This window comes from Sus scrofa, chromosome 2, assembly GCF_054392235.1.
Source record: "Sus scrofa isolate SSC_HxYL_T2T_F1_AM1 chromosome 2, Sscrofa_HxYL_maternal_Yorkshire_Landrace_v2.0, whole genome shotgun sequence".
Taxonomy (NCBI): Eukaryota; Metazoa; Chordata; class Mammalia; order Artiodactyla; family Suidae; genus Sus; species Sus scrofa.
This window is the reverse complement of record NC_139384.1, coordinates 126,987,488-127,004,129: the sequence shown is the minus strand read 5'-3', so window position 1 is coordinate 127,004,129 and position 16,642 is coordinate 126,987,488. Positions and strand designations below refer to the sequence as shown.

Below are 16,642 nucleotides of genomic sequence, written 5' to 3'. Positions count from 1 at the left end.
AGGCGTTAACAAATTCCTCCAGGACATCATTTGCGTTCCCAGGGGCCAGGCTGAATGACTTGACTTAGGGAAGAGGTCGCCCGTTGTCCAAAGGCATCCATTCTGGCTGATGTGACCTTCGTGCAAGTAATATTGCTAAGTATGTCATTGGAATGGTATGGTTCTCAAACTTCTAGATGACACCACTGCAGGGAGGACAGCCAAAATACATGCCGCAGAACCAGAATCCTGCCCAAACTGAAACGGAAATGCTAGGCAGAATAAAGGACGAAAATGACTAAATCAAAAAGTGACTTACATTCATGTTTTTCGAGAACTGTACAAATAGGGAGAGATATAAATTACTCAAATTATTAAGTAATTAAAACCTCAAAATATAACCTCAGGAATATGAGCTTCCTGCACAGTGTGAGTGATTCTTCTATAAAATAGCTGCCCCAAGGATGAATACCCTGTTAGATGGTGGCAGGAAAAGTGGGGCGCCAGGGCGCCCTTTTGCACGGCTGGACCTGGCCAAGCTGACTCACAGGCTGCACTTCAAGAGGGTGGTGGGCAGGGCAGGACCTGACAGAGACACATTCCCAAAGTGACATGGCTTAAGACCGAGCAAGATTAAGTGTGGGCTTCTTGCTGCAGGTGCTTCAGAAAACCGTTCTCTCCAATCTCACAAGGAATAGAAAACAGTGCATGGGAAATTGAGGAGGTGAAGCTGTAACTGCACAAAAACAGTAACAGGAGAGTCAGATCAAACTGGGACTGGTGAACAGGCGCCCTGAGTGTCTCCCCTCACCGTTCGGACTGGGAGCAGCAAATAAATCCAGCTCCCAGTGAGATGCCACAGAGGGAAACGCTTCTGTTTCTAGTCAATTATTTATTTTACTAATGTAAGCCAAAACATCCCCTTATGTGGTCTACTGAATTCCAAAAGTTACAACCACACCCTCTGTATCCCTCATCTTGCAATCAATCCATTCAAGAAGCCCAGGTCTAAAAATGGACTGTCTCTAACCCTGCTTTTTGTTTTCTGTTTTTAATGGGACAGAATCAAGTACCGGCATGATCTGGAATTTTACTGCAGTTAAAACAGCCTTTTCTGGTAATGAATCATCAGCCTATGTAAATGAAAGGTAAAGAAAAGTTTATTTCATTAAAAAAAAAAAAAAAACAAGTATTAACTCACATGGCCATAAAGTTTTGGCAGATTATAATCATGAGAGCCAAACTTTGGTTTCTGGAACATAATTCCAAAGTGCTGGCCACATAACTGTTTTTACCTTTCTTCCTGTTTAGAAACTATTAATGACTCCCTCTGATTCATGAACTACCAACCTCCTGGCACAGAAGGCCCCTTGGATGGGCTCCTGGGAGCCTGGTTCTCAGTGCTAGCCTTCCTCAGCCCCATGCTGCAGCCAAGTGACCCCACATCCAGCATTTCTCTATCCCCTCTCCTTGCATCAGCCTCCATTTCCATCTTCCTCTGCTTCTCCCACCCATCCAACACCTAGCTCAACCCACCTCTGAATTCTATGTGTGATGCTATGCAGTGGATTAGAACACTACGTTACATACCTGGCAACAGTAAGCATGTACCAGGATCCCATTCTACTGGACAAGCAAAGGAAACATACAAAAATCTAGTTAAGATGTTTCTTTGAGGAGTTCCCTGGTGGCTCAGTGGGTTAAGGAGCTGGCATTGTCACTGCTGTGGTATGGGTTTGATCTCTAGCCCAGGAACGTCCACAAGCACATCAAAAAAAAAAAAAAAAAAAAGATGTTTCTTTGGACAGTATATGTGGATATACCGAGACTGTCTAAATAACTGATTTTGACAGACCTCACTTTTCCAAGAAACAAATTTCTAAACAGTAACATGCCTCTGTCATTGCTAAATTACGTATGTAATATGAATATGATTGCTGGCCTCAGTTACTGATCATTTGACAACACATGGAATGATCATCTGTATTTCCATGAAATACAAATTAAATAAAAGCAGACTTAAATATTAAAGCTTATAGGAATAAACACAATGTATTCTGACCTCCCAATAGTTATAGACTGAGTAAACGGAGGAAATACTCCCAATTACATAATACTTGATATCATCTGTGGAGTTGGCGTGAGAATGCATTTAACATCTGCTCTGAAGATTAGCCTACACATTTTGAAACTTTAGATGTCTCAGCTTAAAAAAAGCAAAAAGCCTTAAATAACATTTCCAAATACATTTGGCTACTAGGAATATCTCTTGTGACTGAGAATTTACTTAGATAGATAAAATGTCAGACTCCAAAGGAATGAAACAAAATTAGCGCAAACCCACACCTACTCTCCCACCGGAGAAATGATTTCACTGAGTGAATTTACCGAGTCCTACTCTCCGAGGCTAGTAGTAAAGACGGCTAAACAATGGGAAGAGACAGCTCCCTAAAGTAATTAGGAAAATAATATTTCATTTCACTGCTATCCCCAACCATACCTATATACTCTTATTAGTACAATGCTCCCTAAATATACATGAAATGCAAGTCCACTGTGACAATACATTTGTCAGATAAAAATCTGAGTTTTCCAGCAATGCTGCCCACAAGTATAGAAAAACTAGTATCAATCAGTCAACGTGGGTTTAAAAAAAAATTACGCAGACTTGCTTCTGGAAAGAACATAAACATATTTTTTTCCAATGGAGGTTCAACCCCAAAACCCCTGAGAAGAAACCAAAGAGACATCTCTTATGTTCCTCTTTTTTGTGTTGTCCTAGTCATCTGGTTTCCTTTGTTCTTTCCCAGTTGAACATTTCAAGTTGATTACGTTACATGTGCCGAAGCCATGAGCAATCCAACTAGTCAGAGAGCAGTTAGCAGAGTGGAATACAGTCTTTGCCCCATTATCTTTGGAGCAATCAAGGGCATGAGGCCTCTAAGAAGGACACCGCCTCAGTAATAGTCGGTTTGGAATTCAGTGTAAGAAACAAGACTCCTCGTGTTCATGGTGAAGCTGTGTTATCACCCTGCAGCCTTCCTAGGGGATGTGCCCCCTTCTCAGTTTCAGCAACACATGTCAGCCAAACCTCATAGGGTTCTTCTAATCCCCTCCCCCAAGAGGTGGAAAATCCAAAGAGATCCAAGCGGTAAAGAACTCCTACTGAGACAGTTTAAAACCCATTCAATCACAACCACTGCCCCTTTGAAAGGAGTGAGGGCCAACCACACAATCAACACCTAATGGGATCAGAAAAGGTCTGCCTGTCTGGGCTTCACAAAGACACGAGGGCCAAGGAGAGCAGGGTTACTTCAGAGCTTTTCGAAAAAGATCTTAGGAGAAAGGCTTTGAGATAAGGTCCTAACCAAAAATATTTCCCAAGGGGAAGACAGGGAAGAAAAAAGAATGAAAGTCTTAGGAAAAAAGAGACATTTGGATTCAGTTATAGAATACTGAACTCAACCATAAACAATGGTGGGGAAAAGCATTTAGCCAGAATTTTAAGACTCTCTGTAGCAACTCAGATGCTACAAGTTTCAGTGTTTAGAGACAGTTAAATTATGTTTCTGCTTTTGAGCCCCTTATCAAAGATTTAGTATGATGAGATCCCTACTCAATGAATTCCCTATTCAGTGAATGTAGTAAGTACATTCTTCCTATTCAATGAATTTTTTAGGGCCCCATCTGCAGCATAAGGAAGTTCCTGGGCTAGGGGATGAATCAGAGCTGTACCTGCAGGCTTACACCACAGCGGGATCGAAGTGGTACCTGTGACCTACACCTCAGCTCCCAGCAACACCAGATCCATAACCCACCGAGCTCGGCCAGGGAGTGAACCCATGTCCTTGTGAATACTGGTTGTGTTCATTACTGCTCACTACCCTTACCCTCATGCATACTAGTCAGGTTCTCAACCCACTGAGCCACAACAGGACCTCCCTGCAAATTTTTTTTTTTAATTGTTAAATTGGGAAATCAATTCATTCTTCCCAAAGCAATTTCTCATGAAAAGCAGCCTCATCTTGATTTAGAGGAAGGGAATATAAAGGGGAAAAGCTTAAAAGCAGAAAGAAGGGCAGTGATTTATCATGGGTTTGAAAAGAACTTGGATTACGTCTTTCAGATTGAAGGGTGGTGTGGGGAAGAAGGGGGTGGATCTCATTTTTAGGAGGACAGGAAGGCCAAGTGACAGCTTTGCTAAATGCCTGCTATTTGCCAATTCGACCAGGAATTCAGAAGAATGGAAAGAAGAGGCAGCTAATCCTATTTAGGACACAGAAAGAGGCTGAGAACCAAGTAAATGAATCCTGAGATACTGTCTTTGGTCTTCAGTGTGAGCTCTTCTTTTTTTTTTTTTTTCTTTTTTGAAAGTTGTCTCATCACTTTCTGTGATTGTGTTTAAGAAAAAAATCCTTCCACTTTATCCGTGAACTCTCTATACTGTCTTTATCAAGTTACACATTGCTTCTGTAAACCCTCTACTCTCCTGCTTCATCCTAACAGAGGAGGGGAGGCCGCAGCACAGGTATCGTTTCCAAATCCAGTCGTCAGAGTCATTCATGTAACATCAGGGTGAGGACCTGAAAAATGGCTTCGGCTCCCTTCATAGCTAAGTGTGCAAAAACGGAGGCCCAGAAAGATCAGGAGATAGGGCAAAGTTCTCGGGGAAGAGGCCGTCTAACCCAGATGAGAAGATTCTAACCCAGTTTTCTCCACTTGGTTCACTGTTCAGTCCATTACAAAGCCCATTCTCTCTACCCTTGTACTTAAATGGTTTGATGACAGGAGGCTCTCGGCTGCTGGAAACAGTCTTAAGACATGATCCCTGCCCTGGAGCAGTTTACAACTGGGCTGATACATGAAAACACAGCTGATAACATGGCTAATGAAAAATCCTAGAGGAATCCAGACACGGAAGCTTTACCAATGAGCAGGGGCAGCAGAGGAAGGTTTGATGATGGCTTTGGTGGGTTATGCACAGGTGAGCGCCAGCGGAGACCACTCTGAACAGGGGAGAGAAAGAGGGTACAGTCCTATGCCCAGCACACAAAGACAGATGTTGGAATGACTCATGATATATTTTAGACATGAGAGAACAATGCAAACAGAAATGAGAAGGAAGGAGAACAACTACAGAAAGTCTTTCATGCCAAACTATGACATCTGGATTTTATTTACCAGGCAGCTAGTAAAGATGCCTGTTGGGGGAGTTCCCATCATGGCATAGCGGAAATGAATAACTAGCATCCTTGAGGATGCAGGTTCAATCCCTGGCCTTGTTCAGTGGGTTAAGGATCAAGCATCGCCCGAGAGCTAAGGTGTAGGTCACAGCCATGGCTCAGATCCAATGCGGCTGTGGCTGTGGCTGTGGCATAGGCCAGCAGCTACAGCTCTGATTTGACCCCTAGCCTGGGAACTTTCATATGCCATGAGTGTGGCCCTAAAAAGACCAAAAAAAAAAAAGATGCTCATTGGTACAGATAGAAGCTTTAGTAGAAATAAAAGTGATGCGTACAAAGCAATTTTTTTAAGAGAAGAGTTCTGGAAATACAGCACAAGGTGGAGTGAAGAGAGGCTGAAGTCAGGGAATCTGAGGAGAGGAGCAGGTCAGGTATGAGAGGATGGGAACTGGGATGCAGAGGAACAAAGGACCAATATAAGAAAGGTCCTCAAAGAAAGGGCAATGGGATCTGGCCAAAAACTGGATGTGGGCAGGAAAGGGAGACGGAGGAATTGAAGAAGGATTCAAATCTCTTGGCACACGCACGTGTGAAGGGATGGGTATCTCCCCAGCCAGAAAGCAGAGGGTCAGGAACACCCGACTGGAGGGGACGGGGCTGGGGGCCGTCACGTGTGAAGAGAGACCCAGCAGACAGAGATCAACTGCAGAGGGTAGAGCTCAGAGCAGAGAATTTGACTGCAGAGATCAAACGTTGACCTGAAGCTCTGGAAAGACACTAGGAACCAGAGTTACATGGGATACGAAAGAGCCAAACCCGAAGGGCGACTGGTCATGCAAGGAGTCCCAGAGCTCAGTCTGGGGTACAGACGACTGTCAGGGGGGCAGGAAGAAGCACAAGTCAGGGAAGGGAAGGGAAGGGAAGGGAAGAGACAAGGAAAAGCCTCAGAAAGAGGTGAAGCATGAAGGCAGCACTTAGGACATAGGCAGGAGAGAGCCTCACCATGGTAGTAAATGCCCAAGGAATCAAAGTCAATGAACACAGATAAAACACCCTGGGTGTGTTTTATGAGGTGCTAAGAAGATCATCACGGATATGAGGAGCAAAAGTAAGAAAGCTGATGATAAGCAATAAAACAAAAAGAGACGTGGGAGTAAGAACCATCTACACTGATCATTTGTAAGATGTAACATCAATACCATGTGAAGGCAATGACACATAACAGAAGGCTCTGTGCACTAGGACTCGGGAAATGGGAAATTTGACAGTAAGACCAGCTCCCAGGGGCTGAGCATGGAACAGGGGCGCTACCCTGTGCTCCGCACGTGACCTGCGTTACTGAATTCAACCCCTACAGCAGGTCTGCCAAGTGAGTCCTGTTAGTCCTCCCCCCCCCCTTTTTTTTTTAAATGTAGAAAATGGGGCACTGAGAGGTTCAGGAACTTGCCCAAGGGCACAGGCTAATGAGTGGCTATGCTATGTGACCCAGGCTGTCTGAAGCTTCATCTGCACCCTTAGTCCCCATGCTCTTCTCCTTGAGGTCCAGTGTCGCACTGGACCAGAACAGGCCTTCTGAGCTTGCTTGCTCACCTGGAAAATAATGGGTAGGCTTCACTAATATCTAACATTTCCAGCCTTAACCTCCTAAGATGCTGGAGCTCTGTGTTAGAGCATGCCCTTGAAAGGTCTTTCTTTTTGGCTTTTTTTGTTGTTGTTGTTATTTTTTGTTTGTTCTTGTGGGGGTCTTTTTGGCCATGCCTATGGCATGCAGAAGTTCCGGGGCCAGGGATGGAACCCGAGCCACAGCAGTGACCAAGCTGGATCCTTAATCGGCTAAGCCACAAGGGAATGCTCTGAAAGGTCTTAAGGAAAGACACAGCTTCTCTTTTTCTCACTTCTTCACAACTCAACAAGAGGCTTCACTTTATTTCCAATGAAGCAGAAACCCAGGAGAGGGTGCTTGCTGATCCTTGACTTGAGCCTTTTTGCTCTCAACAGGCAGCTGGAAATGAGAGTCACGCTGGAGAATGTGAATCACAGCAAGCGCAATACTCAGCCTTATCATGTGTTACCATGGCTTCATTGCTTTGGTAAAGACAAAATAAGTTTTATATCTAAGTGAACTTGGTCTAAGAGGGCAGCATAAGAAATGACCTGGCTGCTTCCACAATTCAGTGTGGGAACCCTGGTGATCTTCTAAATGCTCAAAGGGACAAAGGTCATGTCCTTTTGGTCCAATACAGTCACTATAGTAAAGGTACCGTCACCTTCCCATTCTAGAGTAACAGCGAGGTTTTGATTTTCTTTCAAATTGTCTGCACCAGGAACAGGACAGAACAACGGCCACTGGCTCTGGGCACACACACAGCCATCTCTAGTGTTTAAACACCGAACTGAACAACACACTCTCTGCTGACTCAGAAACGGGGGATGGGAGCGTGTAGAGCAGAGCCGAATCCCTGCTGTTTACTCTACGGTGATTATTTTCCTCCAAATGCCAATCCCAACATAAAGATCCACTTAGAACCAAATAAAACACAGAAAGCACAGGAGGTCGGGGAGAGATGAGGACAGGGAGACTTGTCTACCCCCCTGAGCACAAGTCAGAAGCAACACAACTCCTCACAGCCTCATCTCCCCAGTGTCCCAGCCACAGATGCAGTCATTCTTCTCCTTCAAAGCTTTCGGCAATGACGAGCTTTCTTATCACGTCCGGCAAACCCTCACCCTCTACTTACATTCCAATCCCATTCTTTCCAGCCTCTGCCCCACTGCCGTTCCATGAGGTGTGTCCTCTCCTCTGTGTCTTCTTTCCTCCTGGTTGACCCCACCAATGTGCTCAGGTAGGTCTGGGCGTCTCTGTAGGTGTGTGTGTTCGGAGCATGCAGAACCACACCTGCCTCTGCTGGAGTTCAAGGGCAGGAAGCAGAGCTTTGCAGAGCAGCAGCTTCCTCTTCCTTCCAGACCTGCTCAACCAGGACCAGTCTGGACAAGTTTATCAGACGGATAAAGATGGCCTTCAGGCCCTCCTACCCACTGCTCCTTCTGCTGGTGTCACTGTCTATACAGAGCCCTTTGGTTGTGCCATTCGCTACACTAATCTGCTGTGAGTCTAACAGCCGCCCTGCTACCAGCCTCTTCACACTCCAAAACACAGGCTTCGAGAAGGAAACATCAAAGTGGTTAAAGAAGAAAAGAAATATTGCAGAATTTCAGGAATCATTACAAAGTAAGAGAAATCTCTGGAAGGAACAGAACGCCCCTGGCATTCTGAAACTCAGACAGAAAAGACCTTCTCCCTGTAAAGCCAGTCTTGCTTCCCATAGTGTCTCCAAACATGCAAGATTCAGAGCAGTTGAAGAGGTCAGTGAAGAATCATCAGTGTCACGGGTTATATAGGATACTGTGTTATTGTGTGTGTGTGTGTGTGTGTGTGTGTGTGTGTGTGTGTGTGTGTGCCTTTTTTTTTCCCCTAGGGCCGCCCCATGGCATATGGCATAGGGCAGTTCCCAGGCTAGAGGTCCAATCAGAGCTACAGCTGCAGGCCTACACCACAGCCACAGCAATGCAGGATTCGAGCCGCATCTGTGACCTACACCACACCCCACGGCCATGCCGGATCCCTGACCCACCGGCGAGGCCAGGGATCGAACCCGCATCCTCCTGGACACGAGTTGGATTTGTTTCTGCTGTGCCGCAAGGGGAACTCCAACACTGTGTGATTTTTATCAAGCAGAGTCCAACCACCATCACTGATGGGACAGTGGGGCAGGACGGTTCTCCCCAGGAGTCTCAACTTCTCAAGCAAAGACGATGACAGTAAAGGACTGCTCGAGCAAAGACGATGGGAATGCTGCCTAGAAGATGATCAGTGCAACCTCCTTCATTTATGCAAAAGGAAAAGGAGATTTGGAGAAAATCTGCTCCCAGGTCACACGGCAGGACAGAGACCGTGCTGGGGTTAGAATCCGTGCTCCTTGAGCCAGCAGCCCAATTCACCCTGCTCCTAGCGCAATGCCTCCCGACATCTGTTCTTCCACATGCTGAGACATGTCCCTTTATAAATTAACCCACGTGACTTAGACGACCAGACCTTTTCTGTGACTGTGTGTTCTTGCTGTTGGAATTGGAACATCCATCACTGACTTATGTCACCCACTTCCTGAGGAGAGCATGGAACTGTTTATGTAACGAGTGTGGGGAATTCAGATCAAATACGCAGTGAGTGACTCAAAACTGAAGACAAAGACGGCCGGCCCTGGAAAACGCTTGCGCCTTTTTCTAATGGGCTGGGTTCCAAGCCTATGTAATACTACTCCCTCCACTTCCCACGTTCTGGTGACTAGAAACCTTGGGGTTAGTCCAAGGTCAAGTTCCACGCACCAAGGGAACTCCCTAGGATGGTCTCAGAAAAAACACAGCCCCCCAAACGGGTAAATTTAGGGTACTTCAGGCCAATAAACTATCTCAACTGACAAGCCTCTTTCCAATTATTATGTCGCCCAAGGGATTTATATCTTTTCCTTATTGACTTCAGAGGCAGAGATTTTATCCAGAAGCGTTTCTTAAGGTACTCCAACAATACAAGCAAAACTGTTTTATCCGGCTCTACTTTCCTGCATCACCAGGGTCCAGGGGAAAAGAAAGTTACCCCATCTCTTAGCTTATGAACCGCAGAAGGAGAATTCCAGGTGTTAGGCGTTGTAACCTCATGGTGAACAGCAGCTGCGCTGACCACAGCATCAGGAATATTTACATCAGTCTGGCCAAGCCAAAAGGTATGCTTTTTTTCATCACTTTAAATCAGTGCGGCCAGCATTTTTCTTTTCGAACAAAAAAGGCTGGTATAGGTTAGATGCAAACTTTTAGCATTCAAATATCCATATTACCAAATTTGTTTCTGCTGGGGTGGGGGGGGGGAGTGCCACAACAGAGTGTCCTAAGAAAAACCTTCGAGGGTTTTTCTACCTTAGAAGACAGACACAGCTTCTCTGATAGTTTGGAATCTTTTGCAGCAGCAACTCTAACAGCCCGGATGACTACTGCAGGGCTGCAGGGTCTTGGCAGGTAACTCAGCGAGTCACAAGGGCTGTGCCAAGTGGAGAAGGTACAGCCGGTCTTCGGGGGAGGCAGCTGTTCCGACTTTGCCAGTTACTACAATGAGAAGACCGGTTCAGTGCAGCGGATTTTCCTCTTTCTCAAGACCATACAATCAGGTTTGGGGGCAAGTCTCAATTTTTTTTTAAGATGTGAACTCAAGTAGAAAACAAAATGCTGTTTGTGCCCGTCCAAGTATGCCCACGGGCTAGACTCGGTTGTTGAGTTTCCAGTTAGCAGCCTCTCCTTTACAGGAAAAGCGCATGAAGCATATTCAATACTACTCTTAAAATCATTTTAGAACGTGAGTCTCAGAAACCCTCCAGTGGCCTAAGGGAACATGTAAAAGGAACAAGAACATGAGCAGAGATGGCAAATTATTAAGGGTTTATAGACATGAGGGATAAACAGAGCATTCAGATTCTTTGTAAAGTCACTGGGTTAATGCATATAAACCCCCATCCATCCTCCGTCCGCTACAAAATTGACCCAGAGGCCTACTCTCCTCACAACCCAATTCACCCCATTTAGTTAGCCATCCCTGACATCTTGCCAACACCCAACCAGTGGCTGGATCTTGCACGTCCTTCTGGAATTATCTCATTATCTCGTCCCTTATTCCCTGCCCATTACCTTGATGCAACCCTCAGCCATGGCCTATACCACTCGTGTCACCATGGCTCCCCCAGAAATCAGTTTCTCTCTCTCCCTACCTCACCCCAACCCTAGTCCTCTCTCTCTTTTTTTTTTTTTTTTCCAAATGACTGACTACTGGTATTTCTTTACTAATTACATTCTTTGTGTAAGTTGTTTTGTTTTGTTTTGTTTTTTAGGGCTGCACCGCAGCATGTGGAGGTTCCCAGCTATGGGCTGATTCAGAGCTGTAGCGGCTAGCCTACACCACAGCCACAGCAACGTGGGATCCAAGCCACATCTGTGACCTATACCACAGCTCACGGCAACGCTGAATCCTTAATCCACTGAGCGAGGCCAGGGATTGAACCTGTGTCCTCATGGATGCTGGTCAGATTTGTTTCCACTGAGTCATGAGGGGATCTCCCAAGTTTGTTTGTTTTTGTTTTTAATTTTTGGCCACTTCTGCAGCATAAGGAAGTTCCCCGGGCCAGGGACTGAACCTACACCACAGTTGTAACCAGAGCCCTAGCAGTGACAACACCAGATCCTTACCTGCTAGGCCACCAGGAAACTCCCATAAATTTTCTAGAAGTATGCAGGGCACTGCTAATAATGGTTGCCTCTGAGAGAGGGATGTGGAGAACTGGGAGCCCAGGTTTGAGGAAGGTTTGTTTTCCTCTGTGTCTCCTTCTGTACTTTTTGTTGTTGTTAGGTTTTGTTTTGTTTTTGTCTTTTTAGGGCCACACTTGAGGCATATGGAGGTTCCCAGGCTAGGGGTCAAATCAGAGCTGTCGCTGTTGGCCTACACCACAGCCACAGCAATGCCAATTTCGAGCCGCGTCTGTGACCTACACCACAGCTCAGGGCAACACTGAGTGAGGTCGGGGATGGAACCCATGTCCTCATGGATACTAGTCAGGTTCGTTAACTGCTGAGCCACAATGGAAACTTCCTCCTTCTGAACTTTTTGAAAAATTATTTTCACCATGTGAGTACTACTTTCTCAAAAATAGACGTTTTTTAAAACTTTATTGCCCCAGGGCTTCTAGATTAAGAAGCAAGATATCTTCTCAGCCCAAGCCACTAAGGCACATCCAAACACTAAAGATTTTGAGAAGGGGAGTTCCTGTCATGGCTCAGTGGAAAAGAATCCAACGAGTATCCATGAGGACATAGGTTTGATCCCTGCCTTCACTCAGTGGGTTAAGGATAGGCATTGCTATGAGCTGTGGTGTAGGCCGCAGATGCAGCTCAGATCTGGCGTGGCGTGGCTGTGGCTGTGGTATAGGCCAGCAGCTGCAGCTCCAATTCAACCCCTAGCCTGGGAACTTCCGTATGTTACACAAAGATTTTAAGAATTGAGATGAGAGAAGCTTGAGAAATAAAGCACAGCAGAGCTTAAGACACACACAGGTGAAGGCAAGCGTGGAGGTGGAAGTTGGTAGGAAGGTGAGAAACTGAAAGGAGTGCCCATCACAGGGGTGACACAGCCCGACTCCACTTCCCCAGCCTCTGAGGACAGTACAGTATCTTCCCCTAGCCCGAGTCAGATATCTACCCTCCAAAGGGAGCAATAGATCTGCCGGGAGGGATCAGCAACCCTTTGAGGGGACCTGGCTCCTCCTTGACACACCCTCAAAGGGAACCTGCTCTCTGACACATGGCAGCCTTGGCTTCAGAACTCAGTCAGCCCTCCCAGTGATGGGATAGGTCAACAGGGACAGCAGCTGTTTGTCAGAGTAGGGAAAGTACATCCGCAACAAGCACATGAAAAGATGTTCAACATTGCTGATTATTAGAGAAACACAAATCAAAACTACCATGAGATACCGCCTCACACCAGTCAGAATGGCCATCATTCAGAAGTCCGCAAATAATAAATGCTGGAGAGGGTGTGGAGAAAAGGGAACCCTCTTGCATTGTTGGTGGGAATGTAAGCTGGTACAACCACTATGGAGAACAGTGTGGAGGTACCTTAGAAAATTATACATAGAACTACCACATGACCCAGCAATCCCACTCTTGGCCATATATCTGAACAAAACTTTCCTTGAAAAAGACACATGTACCCACATGTTCATTGCAGCACTATTCACAATAGCTAAGATATGGAAACAACCTGAATGTCCGTCACAGATGATTGGATTAAGATGATGCGGTATATATACACAATGGAATGCTACTCAGCATAAAAAAGAACAAGATAATACCATTTGCAGCAACATGGATGGAACTAGAGACTCTCATACTGAGTAAAGTCAGAAAGAGAAAGACAAATACCAAATGTTATCACTTATATCTGGAATCTAATATACAGCACAAATGAACGTCTCCACAGAAAAGAAAATCATGAACTTGGAAAATAGACTTGTGGTTGCCGAGGCGGAGGGTGTGGGAGGGATTGGGTGCTTGGGGTTAATGGATGCAAACTATTGCTTTTGGGATGGATAAGCAATGGGATCCTGCTGTATAGCACTGGGAACTATGTCTGGTCACTTGTAACAGAGCATGATAATGTGAGAAAAAAGAATGTATACATGTATGTATGTGTGAGTGGGTCACCTTGCTGTGCAGTAGAAAACTGACAGAACATGGTAAACCAGCTATAATGGAAAAAATAAAAATCACTAAAAATAATAATAATAAAAAAATAAGATGTTAGTTGCATTCTTGGTGGTGGCGGTGTTGGGGGAACACATTCGTAACGGAAAATGGATTCAATTTCCTATTTTGAATGAAACTCAGTTTGAGTTGGGTTTCCCCCATCCACAAGCAAGACAGATCTGAGTCACACATATCTTCTTTCTTTGCACTCTGCTCCAGAGAAAAAAGAGCCATAGTCAAAGACCAAATCTTTTACCTTCTGCCTCAGGAGGAGCAGGAGGTTGTGTAGGGTCCCATGTGGCCCTAACCACAGGCTCATTTCTTTGCTGAATCTGAGATGCCTAACAAAACACTGCATTTACCTTCCTGGGCCCCAGTAAAATGGGGCGGGAAGTTTAGGCACACATAGTATTGTCAGATGATGGGATTATACTATATACACACAGTAAAGGAATTTATTTAGGCCAATCTAGTAATATTTTACAACATAATAAACTCTAAAATGCAAGTGTGCTTTTTTGCTCTGATTCAACTGCATCAACGTTTTATTCACCAGTAAACTCTTAATTATTCACTCAATAATGGCACGGATAAGCCAAAATATTATTTGCCTTGAATGAATTTATATTTTAAACTGGGTGTGTCTGTTATTCTGGGAATTCACCACACCCCAAGTAAATTGAATCCAAATGGAAGGTTCTAAGTCAAAAGAAACCAGCATGTCGTTTAGCTGTGCCAACGCTATTCTCTTTAGTGGAATTATTCCTGGTTCTCCCCAGTTTCCATGCAAGAGGCAGCTGGATACCATCACACGAGCTGAATTAGAGCCCGTTCTCATCTTAGCACTGCTCGTTTCAATAATTTAACAATATTGGGAGTTCCCTCATGGTGCTGCAGGTTAAGGATCTGGCATTACCACTGCAGCAGCTTGGGTCACTGCTATGGTGCAGGTTCAGTCCCTAGCACCAGAACGTCCACATGCTGCGGAACACCAAACAAGCAAACAAAAACCATTATTAAATGAGCACTTACTAGGACAGATGCTATGCCAGGTGTTGTGGATATTTCAGAAAATAAGAAAGTACCCGGAGTTTCTCATTGTGGCTCAGAGGTTAACGAACCTGACTGGCATCCATGTAGATGCAGGTTTGATCCCTGGCCTCACTCAGTGGGTTAAGGATCCGATGTTGCCATGAGCTGTGGTGTAGGTTGTAGACACGGTTCAGATCCCACATTGCTGTGGCCCTGGCATAGGCCAGCGGCTACAGCTCCAATTGGACCCCTAGCCTGGGAACCTCCATATGCCATGGGTGCAGCCCTAAAAAGATAGAAAGACAAAAAACAAAAAACAAAACAAAACAAACAAACAAACAAAAAAAAAAAAAACAAAAGAAGAAGAAGAAGAAAGTACCTGCCAGGGGGGTGAAGTAGAGGTTCAGACAGAAAAGAGTCTCTGAACCATTAAAACATAATATACTGAGTCCTAGGGAGAAGAAATTAGAGTCTTGTGGAAATACAGAATAGGGACTTAGAGGGTGGCCAGGGAATGAGTCCTAGAAAAAGCAGGATATAGGAGGGGACGGGTTCTCCTGACAAAGGAATCAGCACATGCAAAGGTCTAGAGGGAAAACACAACACGGCGTAGTCAAGGAGCGTGGAGTTCAGGTTCAATGCAAGTGTCTACCTGTATATCCGGGTAGACTGAAATGAAGAACCTAGAGGAGCACGGGTTTGGATATTCAAACAGGATTCCAGCAGGCAGTTTAAGAGCTGTCCGATTCCTGCGAACACTGCCACTCACTCTTTCAAACTGACACAGACATTTAGTGTATATAATCTCAAGTCTGAGAAAACAGGCACTGTAATCTTCAAATCTGGGATAATACCAGCTTTTGCTTTATTTCCTCATCATACCAGCTTTTTGCTTATTCTGCAGAAAATGCTAGTAAAGCAAAGCAAATCATTCTGAAAGCCAGATTACAGCCTCTCTTGATTTCTCCAAGGTGACTAATTTCAATTCACATCTTTGCAGCAGGAGATGAAACCCAGCAGGAGGTTATCAGGCTCCATTACCCTCTTCCTACATCTGGTGGCACTAGTGGTTGTCACAAACTCACCTTGTCGCCCTATCTTTTTTTTTTTTTCCCCCAGACTAGTCTGCAGTATGCGGGAATTCCCAGGCTAGAGATTGAACCCTTGCCACAGCGACAATACCAGATCCCTTAACTGCTAGGCCACCAGGGAACTCCATTATCCCTTCTATCTTTTTGGTGGATACACATTTGTGATACCAAATAAATAGGCAGCTGGGGGTTTGTGAGGCTGAGCATGTTCAATTTTAAGGTTCATGGGCATCTAGCATAAACTCCAGGCATGACAGCCAGTCATCCCGGCCCAGTGTGGTTTATGGGGCCAGTGTTCAAACTGTGCTATCTAGAGCGTGTAGGGAGAAAAGGAAACCTCTCTCACAGTGGGAGGGAGAGGGGACCGAAGCACTGTACCAGAGCAGAAATCTGCAGGCTTGTGACAAGCTGAGGAAATCAAAACTCAGTGGCTCTCTCTCTGTGGAGCAGGAGGCCAGGGTGTCTGCTAAGATGGAGAGGATTCAGATGTAAGAGTCGAAAAGACAGGAGACAACCACTGCTATGGTGAGTGGCAGACAGACTTGTCCAAGTCAGTGTTTTCTAGTGAGCTGATTATGACAGGTTCTGAAATCAGTACTTTTTAAGAAGAGAATAAAAAAATCATGGGAGTTCCCGTCATGGCTCAGTGGTTAATGAACCTGCCTAGAAAGCATGAGGTTGCAGGTTCAATCCCTGGCCTCGCTCAGCAGGTTAAGGATCCGGCGTTGCTGTGGTGTAGGTCACAGATTTGGCTCGGATCTGGCACTGGCCGGTGGCCGCAGCTCCCATTAGACCCCTAGCTTGGGAACCTCCATATGCCATGGGTACGGCCTTAGAGAAAAGCCAAAAAAAAAAAAAAAAAGAGAGAGAGAGAGAGAACTAAAAAATCAGAAGACAAAGCATAAAGACTGTCATTACATGTAAGAAATTAATACAACGTATGTTCACGTGTATACTCTGTCATGATGTAAAGTGTTCATTCAGGGCGTGGCAGTCAAAACACGCGAAAGCCAACAGACT

At 45.2% G+C, this 16,642-nt stretch overlaps 1 protein-coding gene and 1 long non-coding RNA gene across 23 annotated transcripts in view; one reads left to right on the top strand and one right to left on the bottom strand.

Annotated features, from left to right (window-relative positions):
* MCC (MCC regulator of WNT signaling pathway) overlaps positions 1 to 16,642 on the bottom strand; it is a 454,523-nt gene that overhangs the window by 243,182 nt on the left and 194,699 nt on the right. For 2 of the 21 annotated variants that reach the window (XR_014838500.1, XR_014838501.1), the window contains exon 1: positions 7,901 to 8,097. The exons of 18 other annotated variants lie outside the window; for them this stretch is intronic. Coding sequence is in view for 1 of the 3 variants with exons in the window: in XM_021084626.2 (XP_020940285.2) it covers positions 7,901 to 7,945 (45 nt within the window). In the remaining 2 variants the exon portion in view is untranslated. Of the gene's footprint in view, positions 1 to 7,900; positions 8,181 to 16,642 lie in introns of those variants that run through there. One more of the 21 variants, XM_021084626.2, reaches the window with a different exon arrangement.
* LOC146405674 (uncharacterized) lies at positions 11,000 to 14,793 on the top strand. 2 transcript variants are annotated; one of them, XR_014838544.1, is made up of 2 exons: positions 11,000 to 11,671; positions 12,341 to 14,793. It is a non-coding gene; the product is annotated as an uncharacterized LOC146405674 (long non-coding RNA). The 2 variants fall into 2 exon arrangements; XR_014838543.1 differs by having other exon boundaries at positions 11,324 to 11,671; positions 12,345 to 14,793.